The 23,737-nt window shown below is 54.7% G+C and overlaps 11 protein-coding genes across 13 annotated transcripts; 6 read left to right on the forward strand and 5 right to left on the reverse strand.

Moving 5' to 3' along the window:
* Positions 1 to 885: 885 nt before the first annotated feature.
* IUM83_14686 (uncharacterized protein) lies at positions 886 to 1,540 on the reverse strand (the record flags this gene model as incomplete). Its single annotated transcript, XM_067939451.1, has 4 exons — positions 886 to 908; positions 980 to 1,073; positions 1,141 to 1,365; positions 1,439 to 1,540. The coding sequence occupies 4 exons, from the start codon at positions 1,538 to 1,540 to the stop codon at positions 886 to 888; spliced, it is 444 nt and encodes a 147-aa protein (XP_067786050.1).
* A 2,495-nt stretch (positions 1,541 to 4,035) lies between these two features.
* On the forward strand, positions 4,036 to 5,839 carry IUM83_14687 (uncharacterized protein; the record flags this gene model as incomplete). Its single annotated transcript, XM_067939452.1, has 7 exons — positions 4,036 to 4,275; positions 4,348 to 4,410; positions 4,488 to 4,634; positions 4,707 to 5,264; positions 5,346 to 5,420; positions 5,510 to 5,569; positions 5,633 to 5,839. The coding sequence occupies 7 exons, from the start codon at positions 4,036 to 4,038 to the stop codon at positions 5,837 to 5,839; spliced, it is 1,350 nt and encodes a 449-aa protein (XP_067786049.1).
* An 811-nt stretch (positions 5,840 to 6,650) lies between these two features.
* Positions 6,651 to 8,040, forward strand: IUM83_14688 (ATP-binding Cassette (ABC) superfamily; the record flags this gene model as incomplete). Of its 2 annotated transcripts, XM_067939453.1 has the most annotated exons (6): positions 6,651 to 6,719; positions 6,789 to 6,874; positions 6,941 to 7,211; positions 7,281 to 7,591; positions 7,659 to 7,736; positions 7,830 to 8,040. In XM_067939453.1, 6 exons carry the CDS (start codon positions 6,651 to 6,653, stop codon positions 8,038 to 8,040), a joined length of 1,026 nt encoding a protein of 341 aa, XP_067786000.1. The 2 variants fall into 2 exon arrangements, with proteins under 2 accessions (XP_067786000.1, XP_067786001.1); XM_067939454.1 differs by having other exon boundaries at positions 6,941 to 7,591.
* Positions 8,041 to 8,244: 204 nt separating this feature from the next.
* Positions 8,245 to 9,760, forward strand: IUM83_14689 (ATP-binding Cassette (ABC) superfamily; the record flags this gene model as incomplete). Its single annotated transcript, XM_067939455.1, has 7 exons — positions 8,245 to 8,310; positions 8,385 to 8,470; positions 8,549 to 8,678; positions 8,757 to 9,143; positions 9,205 to 9,344; positions 9,428 to 9,505; positions 9,562 to 9,760. The coding sequence occupies 7 exons, from the start codon at positions 8,245 to 8,247 to the stop codon at positions 9,758 to 9,760; spliced, it is 1,086 nt and encodes a 361-aa protein (XP_067785999.1).
* A 692-nt stretch (positions 9,761 to 10,452) lies between these two features.
* IUM83_14690 (RxLR-like protein) lies at positions 10,453 to 11,792 on the reverse strand (the record flags this gene model as incomplete). The annotated part of the gene is made up of 4 exons (XM_067939456.1): positions 10,453 to 11,165; positions 11,450 to 11,511; positions 11,572 to 11,711; positions 11,790 to 11,792. 4 exons carry the CDS (start codon positions 11,790 to 11,792, stop codon positions 10,453 to 10,455), a joined length of 918 nt encoding a protein of 305 aa, XP_067786080.1.
* Positions 11,793 to 12,096: 304 nt separating this feature from the next.
* IUM83_14691 (ATP-binding cassette (ABC) Superfamily) lies at positions 12,097 to 12,674 on the reverse strand (the record flags this gene model as incomplete). Its single annotated transcript, XM_067939457.1, has 3 exons — positions 12,097 to 12,171; positions 12,241 to 12,373; positions 12,469 to 12,674. The coding sequence occupies 3 exons, from the start codon at positions 12,672 to 12,674 to the stop codon at positions 12,097 to 12,099; spliced, it is 414 nt and encodes a 137-aa protein (XP_067786011.1).
* Positions 12,675 to 13,556: 882 nt separating this feature from the next.
* Positions 13,557 to 15,427, forward strand: IUM83_14692 (Myb-like DNA-binding protein; the record flags this gene model as incomplete). 2 transcript variants are annotated; one of them, XM_067939458.1, is made up of 5 exons in its annotated part: positions 13,557 to 13,598; positions 13,693 to 13,709; positions 13,784 to 14,131; positions 14,216 to 14,272; positions 14,350 to 15,427. In XM_067939458.1, the coding sequence occupies 5 exons, from the start codon at positions 13,557 to 13,559 to the stop codon at positions 15,425 to 15,427; spliced, it is 1,542 nt and encodes a 513-aa protein (XP_067786010.1). The 2 variants fall into 2 exon arrangements, with proteins under 2 accessions (XP_067786010.1, XP_067786009.1); XM_067939459.1 differs by having other exon boundaries at positions 13,595 to 13,598; positions 13,693 to 13,705.
* A 1,798-nt stretch (positions 15,428 to 17,225) lies between these two features.
* Positions 17,226 to 19,297, forward strand: IUM83_14693 (putative myb-like DNA-binding protein; the record flags this gene model as incomplete). Its single annotated transcript, XM_067939460.1, has 7 exons — positions 17,226 to 17,229; positions 17,372 to 17,387; positions 17,450 to 17,609; positions 17,700 to 17,881; positions 17,961 to 18,017; positions 18,102 to 18,189; positions 18,260 to 19,297. 7 exons carry the CDS (start codon positions 17,226 to 17,228, stop codon positions 19,295 to 19,297), a joined length of 1,545 nt encoding a protein of 514 aa, XP_067786120.1.
* A 462-nt stretch (positions 19,298 to 19,759) lies between these two features.
* On the forward strand, positions 19,760 to 20,629 carry IUM83_14694 (putative secreted RxLR effector protein; the record flags this gene model as incomplete). Its single annotated transcript, XM_067939461.1, has 1 exon — positions 19,760 to 20,629. The coding sequence occupies one exon, from the start codon at positions 19,760 to 19,762 to the stop codon at positions 20,627 to 20,629; it is 870 nt and encodes a 289-aa protein (XP_067786118.1).
* A 124-nt stretch (positions 20,630 to 20,753) lies between these two features.
* IUM83_14695 (FKBP-type peptidyl-prolyl cis-trans isomerase) lies at positions 20,754 to 21,823 on the reverse strand (the record flags this gene model as incomplete). The annotated part of the gene is made up of 2 exons (XM_067939462.1): positions 20,754 to 21,673; positions 21,757 to 21,823. The coding sequence occupies 2 exons, from the start codon at positions 21,821 to 21,823 to the stop codon at positions 20,754 to 20,756; spliced, it is 987 nt and encodes a 328-aa protein (XP_067786119.1).
* A 295-nt stretch (positions 21,824 to 22,118) lies between these two features.
* On the reverse strand, positions 22,119 to 23,417 carry IUM83_14696 (Tetrapyrrole (Corrin/Porphyrin) Methylase; the record flags this gene model as incomplete). Its single annotated transcript, XM_067939463.1, has 1 exon — positions 22,119 to 23,417. The coding sequence occupies one exon, from the start codon at positions 23,415 to 23,417 to the stop codon at positions 22,119 to 22,121; it is 1,299 nt and encodes a 432-aa protein (XP_067786079.1).
* Between the last annotated feature and the right edge of the window lie 320 nt (positions 23,418 to 23,737).

Below are 23,737 nucleotides of genomic sequence, written 5' to 3' on the forward strand. Positions count from 1 at the left end.
TATCACTTTAATATGGACATGCTTCCGCAACAAGTATGCTCCACTTTTTTCCGCCAATTGGTTTGTTCATCTCGAAGGTTGGCACTGCGATCTGTCGCGGACGGATCGTTCACCAGTTATCAGCTCGTCAAACCACTGGTATGCATTCATCTCTCCTCATATCTAAATTTTCTCAAGAAAACACCCACGCGCGCTTCGCTGGTCTGCCATCCTCCAAGCCTGTTGCAGGTGGGGCTCTCCTTGCGAATAATCTTTACCCAAGAAGTGGCTATGCCTCCAACCACCCGTCAGCCGATGCTAGTCTTCTCGTGCTCACCTTCATTTGAATAGACGGCTCCGATTTCAGTGTTTTCAATTCCGTACGTACTCGTATCAGTTAATACATCGTTTTGGGGCGATCAAGACAGGCTTCGATTCAGACTTGTCACGTTTGAAAATATCTGGCTTTTACTCCAAAGTCTATATAGCCAATTTTGCAGTGGACGTCACACCTTCAGCGTCCAACCCAATTTACACATTGCACGGACCAGTCGATGCTCTATTCTAACTGCTTTCAACGGCGGCAGATACTACGCATACCCATATCACTTTCTTCTGGCGCAGCAATACTTCTACTACTACAGTAGCAAAAATTAGTTCATCCACGCAGTCCTTTGACGATCCTCCCCACCACTAATCAAGCCTACTGCTTTGTCATTAACCACGCGGATAACTCCGGGTCGTGGTTTCGGGAATTCCCGCAGGTATTTTGCAGAAGCCGTTCCTCCACTTTTCATCGATGTCACTGCTTGCGGCAGCGATCTGGAGTTTCCGGGCGCTGCAGAGGCCGCCCTTGCACGTCCTGGCACGAGTCTCGGAGGATCTGCAAGAGCTCGTAAGGCCGTACTAGGACGAGTCTTCAGCTTGTCCTGAGAGTTATGGTTGCCACCGTTACTGCCACCGTTGGCAGAAAATGTTTCGTCACTCCCTCCTGTTTCACCTGTGGCGCTGTGTTGGCGTAAACCCACCGCTTTACCGCTCGTGACTGACGTTCGAACTCGAAGTGAGGGAGTCGAAAGCGACGGCATTAGATGCTAGATAAACAGCCAGTAAGTACGTCGCAGTAAACATTAATCTCTGACAAGCTGAGCTAGCACTTACTGATCGTGGAATGGCAAGCGCCGAGGCTGAAATTGGCGACAGCTGCGGGATCGGGATCGGCTCAGGCGGGACCTCTTCATAGTCACGGAAGTGAAATTCCGACAGTGATGAGGTAGGATAGTGGCCAAATTGTAGTGGCGAGCTTGGCGTTGATGACGGAGGTGAAAGGACATCGCGATCCGATGGCGCATTCAGCAGTGCGTCAGTAGCTAAGCGCTGCTGCAGCTGCAGAACAATTGCGGACCGGTTAGTATCAATTCCACCGCCTGCACTAGGCATCCGATCTTGTTAGACTTACATCGAAGCGCTTGCGGGACATGGTGGTAACATTCTCCACCCACTCGGGGCCCTCAATAACGGACTCACCCTGCATCATAACCACTCCCGATGCCACATTCATCGTAGCCGAAAGTGTTGCGGCATTAAATTCGGTGCCATCAGCAACGAAGGTCCGGCTCGTGGCACTCCCCGGCTCCTGCTCATAGCGCCAAAGACTCCTGCTACTACTCCACCCGTTGTTGGAATTGCCGCCGCACAGGGACTCGGAAGACGAAGGTTTTCGTGTTAGTTTGCGCCGCGAAAGAGAATCCGTCAACAGCGTAGCTTTTCGTTGCTGTTGAAGTGGTAGATCTACGCTAGCGGACTGAGATCGTCGCTTAGACTGACGCAGCGGCGTCTCCGCAATGCTGTGGATTGTAGTTGACAGGAGCTGTAAGCTTCGTTCTGCAGATTCTAAAACAGCACTTGGCCGGCGGCTTGTTCGCCGAGCAGTAACGCTAGAAGTATTAAGGTCTTCGATGGCAGTTGGAACCTCTTCCGCCTCGTCCTTCGGGTCAATGATCGAAGAAAAACTGTCGACATTGGTTTTCGTCCTGATAGGAGTTGCCGCAAGTGCCGCGACGATATTTGGTGGAGGTGCAACGATCACTCCTACCTCCTTGGACACACGACTGTCTGGAATCGCGAAAGCTCGCGCAATCGTGACCCATTTCGATAAACTAGACTTTTTTGATGACGTCTCCAGACTTTTCAAGCACTTTTCACGCCATTCTTTGATTTCCTAGGGACATGGGCAAACGTTAGAACGGCCAGATGACCATTATCAGCATTTCAAACAATACCTACGGGTTTTTCTTCATCTTGGAACTCTCTTTCAATTGTTTGCACCGGAGGTGAGTATACCACGGTAGATTTCTCAGTTTCCACTGCAGGAACCACTGTCAACAACTGGTGAAGCGCACGTGGTAAGATTAATTCCTACCTTTGTCGACTTTCCGCCTCCGTCTCGTAGGTACTCCAGCTGCTCGAGGTCGTAGCTTGTCTGGAGAGCTTCCGACTCGTGACGCCGGCGAGGACGAAGTTTTAGCCATCAAAGTGTGCAACATGGTTGCAGGTTTCTCGGGGCTTTTCGATGGCACACTGCGCACAGCGTGTCGGTCTTTCTGCTCAGCTTCAGGTCTGCTCTCCGGTTCGAAGCGATGGTTGTCTAGCGCTTGTTCGGCGTCAAGAGCAGCAGCAAATACAGTGTCTAGCACGTTATCCCGAAGCCGAGAGGTGACAGTTCGAACCGCTTCTCGAGCCAGACATCGCTGCTGGTAGTACGCGTTCGTCTCGGACAGCAGGAGTTCGACACAGCTAATCACAACTGCTTCACTCTCTTCTTCGTCTACTCCCGCGAATTGAAGCAGACATCGATCCACCGCCACGATCTCCATGTAACAAAGAGTTCAATGCCTAGAAGCTGTAGCCTCCGCTTACTACTCCAACTATTTCCAGTGCAACGAGGAGCATGGCAAAAATAGTAGCGAGAGCTGCCACGTTGGAGTTGAAGCTGTTTTAACCACCGACAGCGACGATTTCAATAATAAAAATCAAGGTGAGAAACTCGACCACCGTTCGGTTTTGAACTAGACGTATTTGATTTCTTGGAACTGCAAATAATGCGATCGTTTGTTATCCTATATCGTTGGTATTCTCCCGTGAGACCGGGTAAGTTTGCAGAGTGCACTTATTAGAACCGATGGCAATGCATCTCGACGCCACGATACAACAATTGGTATGCCCATTCGAAACTGCGCGTGGACGTACTGTCAACTGGGTAGCGTTATATCACGTCCATCGGAGTTCCAACATATGTCAGCTATCGCTCTCATTGATTGCGCTTGAGGCGGCAACCAAGTTTTTTTTTTTTTTCATTCAAAAACACTAGTGTGCAGAAGCTTGGACTCTTTTTATCGAGATCGAGGCAACTACAGATACTAGCAGTTCAAGATCATACTCCTCGGTGATGGTGCCAACTTGGCTAGCGTGACGTCACGACCATTGCATGGCAGAACTATTGCTACCTTTGCAACTTATTAATAATGATTGTGAATTGCGCCAGCGGTTGACGAGCTGGAATCAGTGGAAAGCGAACGGATGAGCCGTAGACAGCCAACTCAGTTCTCAATTTAAGGCAAACTCACCCGCGCTTCAGCCCGACAGCTACAAGGCTGCCGCTGAAGTTCCTAGCCATTCTCACCGCCCTCGTTGCTGCTGAAACCACCCTCTCTGCTTTTGCGCACAATGATACTCCTTGGATTCCAAAGCCGACTTGCGATACATACAACTGCGGATCCATCGATTCAGCGAAAAACCTGAAAATCAGCAAATGCCGGTCGTATTTCTACCTGAACTTCAACGAGTGCTGCGCTAGGAGCTGCGTCTACAACAGTCCGTGTAGCTATAGTAGCTAAGTATGTAGCAGTCACACTAATCCATGGCAAGGCTTGACGAGACAGTACAAGCCGTGCCTAATTTAGGATCAGTATAAACCACATGTCCAAACTAGATTTGTTCTGATCCTAAAAAGTAGCAGTGTGGTTGTACACAGAAAGCTAATACGTCAGCACTGCGATGTGGTCTCGGCTGACGGAGGGGCTGGCCGACATGGTGGCGCCCGAGGAGGGCGACGAGCAGCCGCGAGGGGACGACGAGCAGCTCTGGAGCCGCTTCGCCGCCGTGGTGGCGCCTCCTCCTCCCGCCTCCGCCGACGTCTCGGCGCCAGCTGAAGAGGACGAGCAGGAGCAGTACATCTGCGAGCTGGAGAGGGCTCTGCTGCAGCGCAAGAAGCAGAACGAGGCCCTGGAGAAGAAAGTGAGGAGTGAAGGTATTTTATTTTCTTATTTAAAATATATGATTACTAATATTTTAAAATCGGGTTTTTAGGTCCAGGAGCTGGAGGCTCGAGCCGGGGAAGAGCGCCAGCTCAAGAGACAAATAAAAGAGCAGGTGAGGGAATGACGCGAGGTTTTGGTATTTTATTCATCTAGACCTTGAGTTTAGTTGATTGTGCATTTTTTTTTTAGGAATTGGAGATCACGCAGCAGAAAGCTACTGTTGAGAGGCTGCAGGCTGCGCGGAATGATGCTGTGGCGTCGCAGGGTGACGAGGGGCAAGCGCCAGGAACGGACAGGGATCGGCTCGTGCAGGAGCTGCAGCAGTCCCAAGCTGAGGTGGGAAATGCAGTTGGTATCAGTGCACTAATTGCGTGGTGGATGCACTAATTTTTGTTTGATGTGGTCCAGACGGACGCTCTTGCGACTCAGTGCCAGGCTCACGAGAAAGAGCTGATTTCGCTGCGTGATCGGGTGGAAGAGTTGCTGACAGCTAACGAAACTCTGAAGGATGATGAATGCGAGGCGCGCTCCAGGGCAGCCGAGTATGAACAAGGATACATGGACCTGTTGGCGGAGATTGAGAAGATAAAGACTGCCAATGAGGAGGAGAAGGCAGCGTTGGTGGCGAAGAGCGAGGAGCATGCAAACTCCATCGACAGTCAGCGCTTATATGACTTGGAAGCGCGACTGAAGACGTCTGACGCGGACAAGGCTGTGGCCCAGCAAGATGCCGAGAGATTACAACGGGATCTGGATGCTCTTGAAGGTGTCCTTCATCAGTTCCAGGTGGATAGCAAGGCGCTGAAAGAACGTGCTGCTTTGATGGAAGCGGAACTTGAACAAGCGAGGGGGGAGTTGCAGAGACGCCAACCACTTTCGGAGCCTAAAGAGGAAGAAACAAACGATTTGGAGCGTGCTATGGAGAAACTCTCGAAGAAGACGCGAGAGTGCGAACAGTTACGTGAGGTACGATGACTTTCCCTGCAGTTTTGAAAGGGTCTACTGTTTGGGATTGACAAACTGACATTATGTTTATGCTGTCATCAGGCGCTTGAGAGCACAGCAACGCAATACAATTCGGAGCGTGATGTGCTGGACAAGAGTCTTGCAGCACAACTAGTGGTGCGGTCTATAATTTTTCGGGCTGTTGGTCATTAGCGCATCCGGTTAATTATTCTAGCGCGCTGTCTGCTGTGCTTGTTGGATTATAGGTGGCGTATGTCGATAGCAACAAGAAGGGCGAAGTACTCCAACTTATGGCGCGAATGATGGTACGTCCTGCAGCTCCGTGTATACTCAGCGATCAGGTCTTTGAGATATTGTATGTACTATAGGGCTTTACCGAGGAGCAGAAGCGCCGTGTTGGAATCGGCTACCCGATTGAAGGCAATGGCGGTGGTGGCTTGTTCTCGTCCATTATTGGCCTTGTTTCCCCAGGCGAGGGAGGCACTGCCATTGACCCCTCCACTATGGAAGGCAAGAGCTTCGCGGATATGTGGTCAGAATTCTTGGTGGATGAAGCATCTAAAGGCGGACGGTAGCTCGAAGTGCGCGTAAATTTGTTCTGTTTCGTTAACGAAATGAAATTTTGTTTTCATTATTGTTATTTCAATGTTGCTGTGTTGATCGGCCCCTCACAAAACTAGATGCCTGAAATTAACCACACGGAAGCGCTGTCTGGCGTAGTGCCCTCGAGCAACGTAGCACGTAAGTCAACCCTTACAATTATTATATTAGTTCTAACCCGTTTAAAGGAGATTGTTATAATACCCCTAAAAGCAAAAAGTTAAAGACTTGACCGAGAAGAGAAAAATCAGACGGGTCTCGCTTGAGTAGACAGATAAACCATTTATCACAGGTATCGTTGCTTAGAGGCTATGCAAAAGAGTAGGTACTATATTCAATCTCGACTGGATGGGTCAACTTAGCAGCATAATTTGTAAAACAAGCAGGTTATTCAAAATAACAGACATTAAACAAGGACAACTCTTCAACATCAATGATCATATTCAACAGGGTATGTGATAAGCCAATATTGACATCTGAGTGGCATTCGCCTACACACAACCCGACACCTAGCGATCAACTTCAACTGCATCAGCCTTTTCGATTGGATGCGGTGCTTCGCAGCCTCAACTTCAGCTTTCAGCCTGGGCTTCAGTTCACGTGCTTCAGTTCACGTGCTTCAGTTCACGTGGCCACGTCAGTCGCCAAGATACTTTCGCCGGGTTGCGTTTCATTCTCCCGAGAATCGAACGTTGGGCTCAGCTCGACCCACTTGCAGAAATGCTGGCCCTGGTCCGCCGATCGCGGCTGCGACCGCGCCACAATCGATTCCAGAGCGCCGTGAGGATGCAGACCGTCGGAGACCAGACGTTCGTGAACCCGCGGGATACGCGCCTGGCATACGCCGACATCATCGTGCGTTGGCGTTTGTTAATTGCTTTTGTCAATTAATCGCAGACTTTGTCTAACGCATGCGGTTGTTAGGGTGAGGAGAGTCTCAGTGGCAAGCTGATCAGTGCTGGGCCCGTCCTAGAGCGACTCGACATCTTTGGAGCTGCCGTCGCTGAAAAGTACGCGGAAACTGGTATGAATACCGTGGGATTCGAATGCTAATACTTCGTTCTTGTCGGTCGTAGTGTGGCGTGCAAGGGCATCGCGACGATATCGGTGGATCGGGTGGATTTCAAGAGCCAAATCGCCCACGGAGACCTCGTGCGCCTGGAAGGCGAGGTGATCTACACCGGGCGCTCGTCCTTGGCCGTCCAGATCACCGGGTACCGTCACGACATCGAGGCGGGCAAGTTTATCCACACGCTGAGCGCCATCATGACGTGTGTCGCGCTGGACGAGAACATGCGTCCCAGCCCGGGACTGCCCAAGTTGCTGGACCCGCTGGACACCGAGTATGTGCGGAAGCACGAGGAGATCGCGGACCAGCGCAAGGAGCTGGCTGCTCGCTGGCGCGCTGTGCAGGAGGAGGTGGACCGGTTGCCGCACGTGTCGGTCGATATGCTCAAGACCTACGACTACGGTCGATCGCTGGAGGTCCCGATCCCGGACACGCTGATCGAGGTGCAGAACTCCTTCCTGCCCAAACATCTCAACCGGAACAACACCATCTTCGGCGGCGAGGTGCTCACGTGGATGGACAAGGTGGCGCTCTACTGCGCGCGCAACTTCACCAAGAACCAGAACATGGTCACGGTCTCGATGAACCGAATCTTCTTCAAGCTGCCGATCACCATGGACGACATCGTCACGATGCACGCGCGCGTCAGCAGCGCTCGGTACGAGTTCTTGTCGAGTTGAATAGTGTCTAGGCTTCGATTCACCTTACGCTCTTGTTGTTTGCAGCCGCCACCACTTGGAAGTTGAAGTCGAGGTGTTTGTCGGCCGCATCGGCTCGAAGGAGCGCCGCAAGTCTCACACAGGGTGTGTTCCAAGCTGTTAACTGTCATACTGTGTGCTGGAGCGAAAAGTGAAATGCTGACATTGTACTTCTTGATTGATTGCCCGTGCGCGCAGCTACTTCACCGTCGCGAACCTGGATCGCTCGTACCGCATGAAGCAGATCTCCACTGGCCTGAAGGTGGACGAGAACGACCAAGAGAGCATGCGCACATTGCTCAAGGCTCAGCACCGTTGGCTGTTCGATGACGAGGAGCGCAAGCTGCTGACGCTGGAGCCGCTCTCGCTCTCCACGCCCAACTCCAAGAACTTCCACTTCACGCCGTGAGCTTCACTTCACGGGTAAACTGCATACGTCGACAAGATGTCCACAGGCGGTAGACAGAAAACAGCCGACGGTGCTCTAGTGATCTGAAAACGCAATGTGAGACTCTCTTCCCGTGTCATTCCTGAACTTGTCGAGTCTCGAATGCTTCGCGTCTTATCGAGGTCGTGGAACTTCTCCTCCTCCTCGCAGTTGCAACACCTCGCCATGTCGACAATAGCAAGAAGTACCGTGACTGTGCAGCAAACGCGCCTGGCATACGCTGATACCTTCGTGCGTGGATAGCGGAGACCATCGATGAATCCGTGGCAGGTGCTGACCTGAAATGTGTTGTACACTTCTGCCAGGGCGATGAGCACTTGCGTGGGAGGTTGCTGGGTCTTGGACCGGTATTGTACCGCCTCGACAACTTTGGTGGAGCTGTAGCTGAAAAGTTCGTGGCGGTTGTATGTGCAGCGCGGTGGAGGTCATTCATCCGTTCTGACAGTGAGTGTGAACTTGACGATGGCAGTGCGATTTCCAAGAAGGTGGCGATGGCAGCACTGGATCATTTGGAGATGATCAGCCCGATATTGCACGGGGACGTTGTGCGCTTCGAAGGAGAGTTGATCAACATCGGGCGGTCATCTCTGACCCTACAGGTGAATGGATATTGCTCGTCGTATGATGACAAGAAACTGCGTGCTGAAGATTTTTTGCTGTGGTGGATGTTGGTGCAGGTCACTGGATACCGGCACGATATTGCGACGCGAAAGTTTGTGCATGCTCTCGATGCAATCATGACGGCAGTGGCATTAGGTGATAACAATCGCCCTTATCGAGGATTACCGGAGCTTGTTGATCCCAGCAAAGGAAGCCGCATTCGTCACCTGCAGGAGGTTGCCCAGCGACGCAAGGATCTGTCGATGCGGTTGAAGCAAATGGAGAAATCGGTTGACGAATTACCAGTCATTTCATCTGATATGCTAGATGATTGTACGCGAAGCGGCGAGTGGTCTGAACAAGTGCCGGTGCAGGACACGGAAGTAGAGCTGGCAGCTTCGTTCTTGCCACGCCATTTGAACCGGAATGGAAGTGTCTTCGGTGGAGAGGTTCTATCGTGGATGGTACGTGCAACAACTAACAGCAGGTAAATAATTAGTGCTAACTGTGATGTGTTGACTTCAGGACAAGACTGCGCTCTACTGCGGCAGAGTTTTCACCGGTAATAGCAACATGGTGACTATCTCTGCGGATCGAGTCTCGTTCAACCTGCCGATCACAACGGATGACGTTGCGACTATGGTGGCACGGGTTTGCGGCGTCCGGTAAGTTTCCCTTCATTTATGTGTTCATGCTGAGCTTTTACATTCGAGTGGACTCAACAGCATTTGTGCGTGAACCTTTCCAGAGAACACTACGTGGACGTGGAAGTCGAAATCTTCCTCAAGAAGTTTGCCTCCAAAGAACGTCGAAAATCGCACAAGGGGTACGGGTCGCATTCTACTTGTGGTATTTGCGTCGGATGTTTAACTTCCGTTGCAGGTATTTCTCCGTTGCGAATTTGAATACATCAGAACATGCAGAGTGTGTCCCTCGAGGCCTGAGTGCGAGCGATGGTGGTCAACTCAACTTACGTGCACTGCTGAAAGCTCAGCACCGACGACTTATTCGCGAAGAGGAGGGAAAGCTTTTGCAGTTAAAACCTCTTGCGCTCTCTTCGATTTCTATGAGTCGTTTGTAAGATGAACATTTGTTGCGCGCGAATGGACAAAGGAAATTCAATAAATATATGGGTGTTGAAGCAAAATAAGGCTAATCTTTTTCAGGTATGGTCAAAATGAGCCTAATCTGCAAGCTATCATTTATTTTATTTTCCGAAAGGTGAGCTACTTTGAAGCTCCAAGGACCTCGCGAACAACGACCACCTCGGGCAGGATTTCATCGATTACAACCTCGATCGTCGTGACCGTCACAAATAGCTACAGAAATTTTCTCTTTATCGAGTCAATTTCGTCATTATAGCTTGCAATGTGGCAATGTTCCGAAATCGAGTCTTACTATGAATTACTTCCGTGCAGAAATACAGATACGTCCTTTATCCTCCAGCAAAGATGCCAAGCAATTTTCTTCGCAAGTGTCTATGGTAACTCGAAACGATCTCGCCGTTTAAAATGAAAGACAGTTCGATCTTTATACTCGCTTTGCAACAGGAAGCAGTGATATGCACTGCTGTCACGTCACAATAAATACTCAATAACGTCTCAATCGCTACACGAAAGCAAGCACGAGAAAGCAAGTATGAACCTTGTCGCTCTCTTGTCGATTTCATCTTGGCACCGTCATCCAGCCTTATTTTACAACACCCGGTCTTTATCTTTCTTCATTATGTTTTATTTAAACCGTTATTTGACGACGCCACTCCATCACTAAACGTTACGACTCTTTGGTCTCCGCTCCCTTCACGCGGTCCTCCACACACCCAAGTGCAATTTTATTCTCCAAATACGGCAACACCCACTTTGCACTCAAAGCCAGCAGCACCACCAGCCAGCCAATAAGCACCAGCGTATCTCTCGGGAACGCCTCCAGCAGCATCTCCTCCACCACAATGTCGAACACGCACTCGTCAAATTTCAGCTTCGAGTCAGGCCGGCGGACTCCCTCCACTTGGGCCGTAAGTGAAAATTCCACCTCCACGGCCGCCCCCGACGGCTCCAGACGGTATCGAACCGACTCGTGCGTCTCCATCTCCTTCGGGTGGAGGCGAAGTTTGGCCGTGTTCAACACCCGGCGTCGAGTTGGCATGGTCTTGCTTTTCATGATATTTACCGCAACATTTTCGGTACTAACGTCAAATTTGTCCTCGCCCGCCACGGGCAGCGGTAGCAGCACTTGCTCCACCTGCAGCGAGAAGAGCGACGGCTGCGTCGCCGGGTACGACACCTTGATGTCGTAGACTTTGTCAGGTTGGAGATCCAGCACGCGGTAGAGCTGCGGCTCGCCGTACCGCACACGCTGGGACGACAGCGGCGACTCGGGACGCAGCTCCACGACGGGTGAGGCATGAAGGGACGGCGAGGCGGGCGCCGGGGACGCCAGGAAGAGCAGGGAGGCGACTAGCAGCACCAGCAGCATCGCCAGATTTCCTATCATGAATTTTCTGGAAATGGTCATTTCTAAATGATGTCAATTTCTAAAGGAGTTTAACTTGAAAATCTTCGTAAATCTATTTTTCGAATGCAGCAGTACCCTAGCTGGGGCTGTAATAGTCTATTGACGCAGCTCGGTACCTTAAAATAAAGCTCCAGTCGCTGTCTATCTCGACGTATTGTTTTAATCCTCGTAACGCTGCCACAACGTTATCTACCGCGTAATTCGTTGCCGATGTGAACACAAGAACCACAGTGTACGTACCCGGAAAGTCACATACCGGGCCAGCACGTGCGAACGTGCGAGATGAAAACTTCGACCTCGACTTCCAAATTGAACTCACTTCACGCGCAACACAATGTCAGTTCCTTACAGCTCTACAAGCACGGCTCATGCACTCACCGAACACTGCAAACACGCGCAAGCATGGTGACGATGTCGTCGATGTGAATCGGCAACTTGAAAGAGATCCGATTCATTGACTCCGTCGTCATGTTCCTGTTTCTCGTGAAACCTTTAGCGCATTGCAAGGCCACTTTATCCTGCGACACGAAACAAGACAGAAGTATGTCATTAGATATCAACAAACTTTTCATACCCACGAATCAGTTCCCGTGTACCATAAATGCGACACGTCGCCACCGAAAACGGTGTTGGTGGCGTTTAAGTTTTTGGGCAAGAAGGTCGTCCGAACCTCAAGTAACGTGTCCTGCACAGGAACCAGCTCCGCGTGATCGCATCTGAAAGCTTGGACCATGTCCGCTGAAACGTGAGGCAGCTCATCCACTTTCAGCTGCATGTCGCGCCAGGGCGCGGCAAGTTCCTTGCGCTGCATCGCGACTGCCTCATGTCTCGACACGTAGGTCCGATCTGTCGGGTGTACAAACCTGGGCAAGCCCGGTCGTGGCCGCAAAGTCTTGTAGTCGATTACCACGAACGTTGCAAATGCGCTAGCACCTCGATGAACCTGGTTTGGTCCAGGTCATAGCGGCAGCCGTTCATCTACAGACCCAGAATCATCAGATAAACAGCGAATGACAGGAAGAACGCCCCCCAGAGCGAAAACCCCACCTGAATGACCATCGACGACCGCCCGGTGTGGATCACCTCTCCTTCCAATTGCAGCAGGTCTCCGTGAGCAGTTGGGCTCTTGATATCAACTCGGTCGATCGAGACCGTGGCGATGCCTTGGTCCACCGTGACACTGCATCACGCCACCCCAAAAGACGAACAAGTATTATAATACAAGTAATAAGACGCTATCAAAATCCGCCGCAGAACATCGCATTGAGTCCGTACTTTTCAGCCAGGGCGCCGGCAAACCGGTCGATCAGGTCGAGAATGGGCCCCGCGCTCATGATCTGCCCGCTCAAGCTCTCGTCGCCCACGACGTCGCCGTAGGCTAGTCTGGCGTCGCACACGCGCACGATCTTCTGTCCATCGACAGTCTGCACAACATTCTCGGACGGGGTGTCCGCCGCCCGGGGGGTGGTGGCGCCCTGCATGGCGGCGATCAGAGGCGAGTTGTCACGTGAGACCTCGGTCGGTCGGCTGCAGCAGGGGGGATACGTAAGACTCTATGTCTGACGCACACAGCTATGACTGCCAATTGGAGGGAGACGTCAGCTGTCTCGACACTCGGCCGACGACGTCATCAACCGACAGCACCCGTGACGAGCTGTCCCTGTTCACATCAAGAGGCTTTACAACATGGACGCCTGGGTTTATCGTTAGCAGACACTCGAAGACGAGACCCTACCTTCAACGTTGAGAAGCACCGGCGGCCGTAGCGACAGTATGTATGATCTGTCGTGACAGTCGGTGGTTGAAGTTGCCGCTACCGACTTGCTGACGTTTTGGTGCTTGGGGGAAACTGAACTTTCGGTGATCAGCACACGTGGCCTATCCTGCCTTCATGTACTCCGCCCGCGATAACGCTGCCTACCCTACTAGCACACGCGATAACGCGCGTGTTGTCAAACCTCGCTCCCGATAGTCGTATCTCACCACGACGCCAAAGCATGGCTTGTACTCCGGCGCTGCAAAAAGTGTCGTGCGCCGCCATGCCAATCGTCCCGCGCGCAGACCTGGTCGGCGCGGCCGACTTCAACCCCGCGGCTTGGATTGCTCGTCCATCGCCGCGATACAAATGCACGACGACACCGGCAACGTGGACACTTTGCGCGCCCTATACACCGGGGGACAACTTGAAGTTGCGCGGCTCCAGGTCCTGAGCGCCGCGGCGATTGGCCGAAACCGGTTTTTTTCTTGGCATCTGGGGGGCCATAATTCAGCGACCCGCCCAAGCCCAAGCTAACGCCGCTGGAAGAAGCTGCAAGGCCCCTCCGTCACTCGCACTCCGGCTGCCGCTAGGGAACAGGGGGCGCTTGCTACACTACAGGAGCGCAGGATCCAGCACAGCTCTATGGGTGCGTGTGCGCCGCCTCGCCCACCCAAGGAGCTCGAGCGGCTAACGTTGTGTCTGTCTGTCTGTCGGTCGGTCTGGTGTTGCATATTGCGCAGCGGAACCAGGAGTGTAGGTCCTTCCTTCCGACCGCTCTGAAACTGAAACGCCGGGCTGACAGTGTGTGTGTGTGTGCTTGAATGAATGCAGCAAGCGCGAGCGCGAGGCGGCGGACGACGCGCTGCGCTCGTTCCACGAGGTGCCGAGCGACGCGCAGAAGCCGCGCGCCGAGGAGGAGAAGGGCAAGCGCTGGACGCCCGAGCAGGACGACGCGCTGCGCAAGGCCGTGGAGGAGTTCGGCCAGCGCAACTGGAAGGCCATCGCCTCGCGCGTGGACGGCCGCAACCACGCGCAGTGCCTGCAGCGCTGGAACAAGGTGCTCAAGCCCGGGCTGGTCAAGGGCCACTGGTCCTTCGAGGAGGACAGCACGCTCGAGCAGATGGTGCTGCAGGGCTGCCACTCGTGGGGAGAAGTGGCGGCGCACATCCCTGGCAGAACGTACGCGGCGCTCGGAGTGCCGGGCTTGGGGACGGGAAGGGGAGGAAATGCTCACGGGTGTGTCGTTGTGGCTGGTTTTTGCAGAGCGAAGCAGTGCCGCGAGCGATGGAGAAACCACTTGGACCCGAGCATCAACAAATCGTACGTCGCGGGGGAGGTGTTTATTATGACCAAGCGAGCTTTAATGACGTGTTTGGTGCTTGGTGATGATCTTGTAGACCCTTCACGCCTGAGGAAGACACTATTATCCAGGAAGGGTTCGAGAAGATGGGGAACCGATGGACGCAGATCGCCGAGCTGCTGCCCGGCCGCACGGAAGACGCGGTGAAGTTGAGATGGAAGGCACTCAACCCGAACCAGAAGGTGAGGGCGAAACCTGGCCGTCCCAAACTCATGCCTGGTATGACAGTGAACAAGCAGCGATCGACCGCACCACCGACTCCCGATGATGTTGCAGCAACGCTGATGAACGGTCCTATTACGATGCCCGAGATGCCGGCGTATAACAGTGCTTACCCTGCTCCGATCCCGTACCAACCCAACAGCACACCAATCACCCCGATGCCGATGCCGCCTCTGCACCCCCCACAAATGGGAATGCCACACCCTGACGAGCCTTTGCCGACGACACACGTACCAATGCCGACACAGTATCCCGAGCCGATCGTAGAGCCGCTGAGCGATGAAGTGAAAGCAGAGGATGAAATGAACGATGCCGCCATCCTCAAGGAGCTGCTTCGCAGTCATTCGAACAGTTTGCTGAGCTTTGGCAGCGCACGCGGCTTGAGCTCATTCACAGACATGTCACCAGAAGACCTTCTTGCAAGTGGCGAGCTCGATGAAATGTTCCGCGCAACGGTCTCAATATCGAAGGACAGAGGCGAGAGAGGTCGGCTTTCCAGTGCGAGCAGTATGATGGACAGCTTAACCAGCTCATTCAAGAACCCGGAGTCGTTGCAAAAGGCAGTGCAAAACCTGGATCACGAGGACAAGCACTTGTTTCAGGGACTGATTGACAGTTGGCGTGCCCAAAAACCGACCGGTGGCGATGCTGTAATCCAGGAAGAAGACCGCATCGCCAGTTTGCCAGTGGAACCGAACGTGTACTCGCAGCACAACTTCGAGACGAACAGTGGACGCAACTTGACGCACTCGCTCGACTTTGAGCAAGTGCGGTCCCAGCCGCGACGGAACTCGAACGGAATCTCCTACGAGCTGGGCAATATCTCGAACGATATTGACGACCTGCTGGACTCCGATCTCATGCGCCCGATTCGGAAGGGCAAGATGTATTAGTAAGCAGCGAGTGTACGGTGTGGCATGCTGGTGAACGATTTGTCAGGCCAGCAGCCAACAGTGAAACGTAACCTGAAGCGAGGGCGGACCAAGTGCTTGTGCGGCTCGTGCGGATGAAGTGGGGGCCATCGACGTCTTTATTTTCATTTTATAAGCTGAGTAGGACGAGTGTTGGCAATTCAGCATTACTAGAGGCGATGCTTTGGTCTGGGGGGACAGTGTAGGCTTCTACTGTGCCGGTCGTGGAGTAGGGTAGAGCTATACAAAATGGAAATTGCTCGTGGGGTGCGTATCATGGCTTCCAATCCCTGGTGCGCCACCTCAATGCTAATAAACACTTCCAAACTTGTCGTTGTAGCAATTGGGAGGATCAATGACACACGTGCAACTCGGGTTGTACTCTTCACATCTCGTGGTTGGTTGTTTACAGAATGTCGACGTGTATACCACACACAGCGATTGAGCGATTTGTATCTTTAGATAGATTTTGTCAAAATTTGAATCAATCAACAACTTTAATTTCTCCCGATCTTGGGGTTAGCAGGTACAATCCATGTCGAAGCTGTATCAATGTCGAAGCTGTATTGCTAGGTTTATGTTTTGTTGTCGATCTCTATATTAGATTTCGCGCCGACATTGGCATGATCTTACAAAATTATTTATTAGTACGGTAGCCTTAATCTGTGGACTATGGACTCTCCGTTTCATGTTACGCGAAAGTTAGCGCTAAATGGCTACAATCAACATCCAGGTTGTTCTTGTCACGCGACGTCGTCCCTAAAAGATTCAAGCAACACGCAACTGGATAATATACTATCCACATCGGTAGAAAACCTAACAGGGTTCGTACCGATACATTATTCTTTTGCCCCTTATAAGTGACTCAGGCTTACAATACTTAAGTATGTGTTTATAATATAATATGAATGCAGGTGCAAATCACTTTACTATAGTAATATTATTATTGTGATTTGCACCTGCACTCGTTTCGCCCCAACAACTCTGGATAAAACCCAGAGAACATTCCTCATTCTTAAGCTGATATACACGTTTACGATCAAATGGTAATGCTAACTCGATTTTCCGTACACGGCGACTTTACATTCGAATATTAGAGGATATTTATCGTTAATAGCCCTCAGTCGATATTAACGATGAGTATCGATTGCCAGCACTACGCACGACACAAAGCCATCACCAGGCAGTAGATTTGTGGAGATATAATCAACCGAGTTCAAAGGTGGACCGGAGCTTTGCAGTGAGCAACGCGAAAGAATCCGACTATAGTACATTTTTTCAAACTTCAGCGGTGGAAAGGCAACATGGAGCTGAGTACAGTAACAGCGCGCTGAAATATTCGCGCCGTGTGCATTTGTCCGGCGGCGTGTGCATGAGTCACAGCAGCTGAACCACAATCCTTGTAGCAGCATGGTGGTGGGAGAGTTACCTTAGCAAACAAATGCCATGTAGCCATCCGGAGGAGGCGTGCGCGTTGTGTGTAACACATGGATGTAGCTACCTGATTTCCATCCAATCCCCGAATTTCCATCCAATATCAACGAATGAGGTGAGAACTCAGGTGACGCCTTTTGCGCCAATCAGACGTGGGTACACTGTCTTTCCGCAGAACGGTGCCCCCAGCCCATCGCGCCGTCGAGTCTCACTCTTCAGTCCAAGTCCCGCGGTCGTGGAGAAGCCCGCTAGGAAGCAGCGCAGGCGTCGACAGCGGCAGCGGCAGTGGAGACCTCACCCAGCAGACGCCCCAGAGCTCTCGACCACCTCTCACGGGTCTCCTACCATGGGTAAGCAAGACAAGCCCTTGGCCAGCGCTCAGCTGCCCCGCCAGCGCTGATTGGCCTAAAGAGGGATCCGCCCATTATCTGCCTCTAAGCTGAGCTGCAGCAATGATTATTAATCGCCTTCCTCCTTCTTGTGTATTTATAGTGGCCGAGTCAGCAGTGTACGCAGGAGTAAAAAGTCAGAGTGATGGTCAGACGACTGACGTGCTGCGTGTGCGAGCAGGAAGCGCGGACGTGACGCCGTGGGCGCCGAGCCGCTGGCGGACCAGGCCGGCGAGGCCCAGAAGAAGAAGAGCGGCGGCGTCGTCAGCAAGCGCTGGACACCCGAGCAGGACGAGGCGCTCAAGAAGGCGGTGGCCGAGCTGGGCCACCGCAACTGGATGGTGCGCCGCCTTCCTGCCTGCCTGTCGTCTCTCTCTCTCCCTTGGCTGGACGTGACTAAGAGCTGCTTGTTGCTGTTGCTGCTGCTGTAGGCGGTGGCGGAGCGCGTGCCTGGCCGCGACAACGCGCAGTGTCTGCAGCGCTGGAACAAGGTGCTGAAGCCCGGGCTGGTCAAGGGCCCGTGGTCGGTGGAGGAGGACGCGCTGCTGATGGAGATGATGCTCAAGGGCTACGACAACTGGCGCCAGGTGTCCAACAACATCCCCGGGCGAACGTGCGTGGCTTTACTGCGACTTCAAGGGACAGTTTGGGGCTGACATTGTGCGTGTGTGCTGCGGTGCTTTGTGTTTCAGCGCGAAGCAGTGCCGGGAGCGCTGGCGGAACCGGTTGGACCCGAGCATTAACAAATCGTGAGTGATCCATGACGTGCATTAATCTGCCGAGAGGTTTGGAGCGTTGACTAAGCAGACTATCCAACTAAAATCTGCCGACAGGCCTTTTACGGAGGAAGAGGACGAAGCCATCCAGCAGGCGTACGAGAAGTATGGCAACCGCTGGACGCAGATTGCGGAGCTCCTGCCGGTAGGTGATCTTGGATTGAGTTTGATGTGTCATAACGATGCTAATTGAAGGGCGATGCTCGGGTGTGCAGGGCCGCACAGAAGACGCAGTCAAACTCCGATGGAAGGCACTGAATCCGAATCAGAAGACATACACAAAGCTCGGCCGCCCGCGGCTTTTGAATACGGATGACGCTCCGCCAGTTTCAACTTCACCTGTTCGACCGAAGATGCCGTACGTTACTCCTGCTCAGCCCGTGAAGGTGGAAATGCCGCACCACCCTCTGCCAGTCAGCAACAACGCAATTGGTGCGACCCAAGTTAATTTGGAGCCGATTCTATCTCCGCTTGAGGACGAGACGGACGAGAAAATGAGCGAGGAGGACGTCATGATTCTGAACGAGTTCTTGCGTGGGCACTCGAACAACTCGCTCGGCAATGGTAGCTTCAAGAGCATGCTTTCCGCTACGAGCCTGCGCGATCTTGGAGATGACATTGATGCTGCGATCCTGAGGATGGAGTCACAGTCGGGTGTCCACGCAATGGCCGGATCTGCTGCTGAGGACTCGACGGCATCCAAATCATCTGCCAACCCGTTGGGACGTCCTCCGCACCGGATGTTGAACAAAATGCTGAGTCTTGGAGATACGAAGAGTGCTAGTCTTCGCTCAATTACGGCTGATGTGGAGCCTGATGATTCCTGGATTAACGGGGGTCTGACAAGACGCCTCAGCAGCTTGTCGGTGAACGGAGAGGGTATCTTCGAGCAGCAGCTTGTGGACGGCAGTAACCAGAAGCTGAACTCCATGGACTCATTCGAGCAACAGCTTGCGTCGCTTAACGATGCGGGCTCCTTGATGAGTCTTCCGCTGGACTTGGGTGAGGAGAGCAAGGCAGAGAGTGCGGTCGCGGCTGCTGCATACGACGCCGTGAACAGTGCAGGACCGGCAGCTCCCGCCGCGTCTCATGACGCACTGCAGCATTTGATTTTGGAGGAGGAGATCCCTGTTCACGGTCTATCGAACCAGACAGCCGCGACCACCGACACAAAAACCATGACGGCGCAGGATTTCTATAGCGCTGCAGTACCGCACGACCAGCTCTCGACAGCGCACCGCTTTGAGATTTAGATGAGCTAAACCTTTGTCGTGAGAGGCGTCACGTTCGTGCGAGTGCAGCGTTTTGCGTGGCATTTCGTGGGCGGGAAGGCACTGTGACTGCTTCGTCGCATCTATCTATTCGAACAAGAACTTGCACACGCCGCAACCCCAGCCAAGGCCGCAGGAACGGCGAAGAGAAGCAAGCGCGTACGATGCGACCTCGCTGTGTTCGCGTTTTCGTCCCACCAGATCGCGTGGTAATGCCTCCCTACATGTATCCCCTCGGTAGTCTGCTGCGTCGTGAACTTACACATCATTACGTCCATCAATGAATGAAGCACCACCCTTATGAAAAAAAAATGTTCCTACAGAGGAATTTTCTACAGCTGCGACACCTTCGAGGTCACTTTCGGTGTGGCGCACACCAGCGACTTCATCCGCACGATTTCATTAGTCAAACCGCCGGAACGTCAGTGAGCAGCTACGCTAACGATGCCTGTGCGCGACGTGGCTCTGGGCGCGCTGTCCGGCGCGCTGCTGTCCGTGTTCGTCTCGCAGGTGGTGCTCCCTCGCCTCCGCACTCGGCAGCTGCGCGCGCGGGCCTCCAGCGGCACCGTGTACCTCGTGGGCGCCGGCCCGGGCGACCCGGAGCTGCTGACGCTCAAGGCGCGGCGGCTGCTGGCCAGCGCCACAGTCGTGGTGGTGGACGACCTGGTGGGCCCGGAGGTGTACGCGCTGATCCCCAAGGACTGCGAGGTGGTGTACGTGGGCAAGCGCGGGGGCAAGAAGGACTCGGCCAAGCAGGTGGACATCGACGCCGTCCTGGTGAGCAAGTGCCGCCTCGGCCACATCGTCGTCCGCCTCAAGGGCGGAGACCCCATGGTCTTCGGCCGCGTGCACTCGGAGATCCGAGCGCTGGTGCGCGCGCAGTGCAAGTTCGAGGTGGTGCCGGGCATCTCGTCAGCGCTGGCGGTGCCCGCCACGGCCAACATCCCGGTGACGCACAAGACGCTGAGCACCAACTTCGTGGTCATCTCGGGCCATCAGCCGGCGGAGATGGACTTCGAGACGCTGGCGAAGGTGGAGACCATCGTGCTGCTGATGGCCACGCGGACGATCGGCAGTATCTGTGAGAGTTTGGTGGAGAGCGGCAGGCAGAAGGAGACTCCTGTGGCGCTGATTCACTCGGGCACAAATCCGGATCAGGTGCTGCTGCTGGGCACGCTGGAGGACATTGCGGCCAAGACGGAGGGGAAGAAGTACTCGCCTGCCATAATCGTCATTGGACAGGTGGCCAAGTACGGAGATCTGAAGGCGTACCTTGATGAATCGGACGATGAACCGATTAACACGGACGTGTGAAGGGAAGATATAGAAATATAGCTGCGAAACAGGGCTGTGGATGTCACTCACTGGGTTCCAAACATGGGTCGTATCAACACGATTATATCCTGTGTGTACAGGCTACGGACAATGATCTGTAGACTTAGCGACGCACGATGTCCAGCAGCTCGACCTCGAAGACCAGGTCGGTGTCAGGGGGGATAACGCCGCCAGCGCCGGCCTTGCCGTATCCCTTGGCCGACGGGATGTTGAGCGTGGCCTTCATGCCCTTGCTCATGCGCATGACGCCCTCATCCCAGCCGCGGATGACCTGGCCGACGCCGATCTGGAACTGGAACGGCTGGCCGCGGTCGCGGGACGAGTCGAAGACCTTGCCGTCCGCCGCGAGCTTGCCCGTGTAGTGCATGACCATGGTGTCTCCGCGGTTGGGGAAGGTGACGTTGTCTCCCTCCTCGATCACCTCGGGGAGCACGAGGCGCTCCTCCACGTGCAGCTCCGAGTGCAGCTCGTGGTCCACCACCTCCAGCGTCACCGTGAGCGACTGGCCGGCGTACGGGTGCGCCAGGTCGATGTCCATGGTGTCGTCGGTCAGCTTGACGATGCGGGCACGCTCGCCGCCCGCCAGCTCCAGCACCTGACCAACCGCGAGCATCTCGCGCTCCTTCTCGGGCAGGTTCATCTCCTTGAGCGGCACCGACAGGATCTGCTTGTCGGCGCCGAAGGCCTGCGCCGGCTGGAGCTCCACCGTCTTGGTCTCGCCCTTGGCCATGCCCTGCACGGCGTCCTCCACACCCGGCAGCACCTGGCCGCTGCCCACCACGAACTTGAGCGGGGCGCCCTCCTGCGTCTTGGGCAGCGACTCGCCGCCCGACAGCTTGCCGTCCATGTGCAGCGACACGCGGTCGCCCACGGCCACCACGCGGTCTCCAGCCTGCGAGCTGAAGAAGGAAGCGGCACCTGAGTGCAGCGACGGGAACGCAGCGCTCTGCAGGCCGCGGGGGGCGGCGGCAGTCACGGGACGCGCCTGCGTCAGCGTCAACAGCGATCGAGACTGGCGACGGGCTGCGGTGATCGACACACACAGAGCAATGAGCGTTAGGTACTATCATAGGTGGAAGAGGTGGCTGCTGCGGATGCGGGCGCACCGATAGAGCGCGCGCTCTGGCGGGCGGCGCGGGCCACGAGGGTCGGGAAGCGCTTGGGCAGCATCATGCTGGGCTTGATTCCGGCGTCGATGGAGGAGTGACTAGAGACTCGGCTCGATTTTGTGTGGCGCTTGTGTGCGCTAAGCGGTGTGACGCACATCAAGAGCGCAAGTTCAAGTGTCAAAACACGGTGAGGTCGAGTGTGCTGGACGCTTTCAATGGATTGACATGGCTACACTTCGAGGGTCTCACTTTGAAGTTTGGCGATGAGATGACAGCTACTAACCATGTAAGTACACCCTCGGTTGTATAGGTCCGCCCTGGTTGCAATAGATAAATAAATGACTGGCGTCGACGGACGTTCAGAACGACCGGTGCTCGTAGATGGGGCTCATCGGGAGCGCGTCTCGCTGCTTGTGCCGCCGCCTCTCCCGCTGCTCGTCTACACGCGGATCGGTCTCGCTGCTCGCCAGTTCCGGTGCTGCGGCCCCGTGCTTCTTAAGGTGGTGGATACGCCTGAGCGTGTGCTTGAGCTCGCGTTCCAACTGCTCCAGATCGTGCGGCGCCAGCGTCTCGATGCCGTAGCCGCTGAACAGCATGAGCTGCCGCACCTCGTCCTCCGAGTCCGCCAGCTCCTGACGGAGGTCGCGGATCTCGTGCTCCAGCTCCTGCACCGACCTGCCGCCGTCCTCGCTGCTGCTGTCGGTAGTCTCGCTCGCGTCCTTGGCGGCAAAGTCCTTCTCGGACGACGACGACCTTCGGTTCGACTGCATCTTGAGCAGCTTGCGTTGTCGAGCGACCGCCAGCCTCCGTCTGAAATACAGCTGCGCCACCACGAGGCAGCCCGACCCGATACACACCGCGAGTAGCAACAGCAGCGGCTTGTTGCTCGCCAATGACGTAACAATAGCTTCAAGTTCATCGTCCCTTGTCGGGGACAGCGTGGCCGCGTCACTCCACGGCCCGTCCGTCTCGGTGGAGAAGAAGCCCGCGGGCAGCAAGAATCCGAGCAGCGACCTCCTGGTCTGCCGGGCCTTCATCCTGACGCGGAAGCCCATCTCGTGCGCGCGCGGCAAGTCAGCCAGCACGAGGAACGGGTCCCTCGTCACCACCCGCCTGTTGGCCGGGTTCCAGAGCGCGTCCAGCCCCCACCCAGTGACCCAGATCTGCACCTCGTACGCGTACGACTCGGCCGTCGCTTCCGCTGCTGCTGCCTGCTCTTCCTGCTCTTCCTCCTGCTCCTGTTCCTGCTCCACCTCCTCTAGCCGCGCCTCCTTGGCGCGAGCGTGCGCCGCGAGCGGGTGGTCCTCCCACGTCGCCACGACGCTCGACACTTCGCTGGCGCGGGGCCTCGCGGTCAGCAGGTCCGTCAGCGCCTGGCGGACTCCGACCTGTTGCTTCTCGCTCTCCTGCTCTTCGACCGCCGCCGCTGCCGCGTCGTCCACGTAGCGCACGCGGTGCACCGACAGGTTGCGCAGCCGCAGGTCAGCGGCCGAGAGCGGCGCCGGCTGCGCCCAGAGCAGCGAGTGCACGTCCAGGAAGGACGAGGGCGACGGAGACGGAGACGGCGACGTGAGCGCCTGCAGCGCGATGGTGGACAGGCAGATGCACAGCGCGTAGAGCCCGAAGCCGCCGGCGGCGCGCAGCGGCCGACGCTTCATGTCTGCGGGGTTGTCGGCTCGTTGAGGAATGGTATCGGGGTGCAGGTATGTACCGGTTGTATGATGAAAACCGCCGACCTGGAGGCGGTTGCAAGCGCAGGTCAGACTATGTAGGGACATGGACCACGAGGCTGTTTGACAGGTGAGTGGGATTTGCATGGTTAACGAAACTGATGAAACGAATGGGACGGGGATAGAGAATGCCGTGAGGATTCGAAGCTCGATGACGGCGCAGCCTGCAGACGTGACGATGCCATTCGGTCGCCGCTTCGGCGGCAATGGACCGAAGCTCGAGACCAGGTCCAGTGCAGTGTTGGTCG

The sequence above is a fragment of the Phytophthora cinnamomi genome (genome assembly GCF_018691715.1).
Source record: "Phytophthora cinnamomi strain GKB4 chromosome Unknown Contig71, whole genome shotgun sequence".
Taxonomy (NCBI): domain Eukaryota; phylum Oomycota; class Peronosporomycetes; order Peronosporales; family Peronosporaceae; genus Phytophthora; species Phytophthora cinnamomi.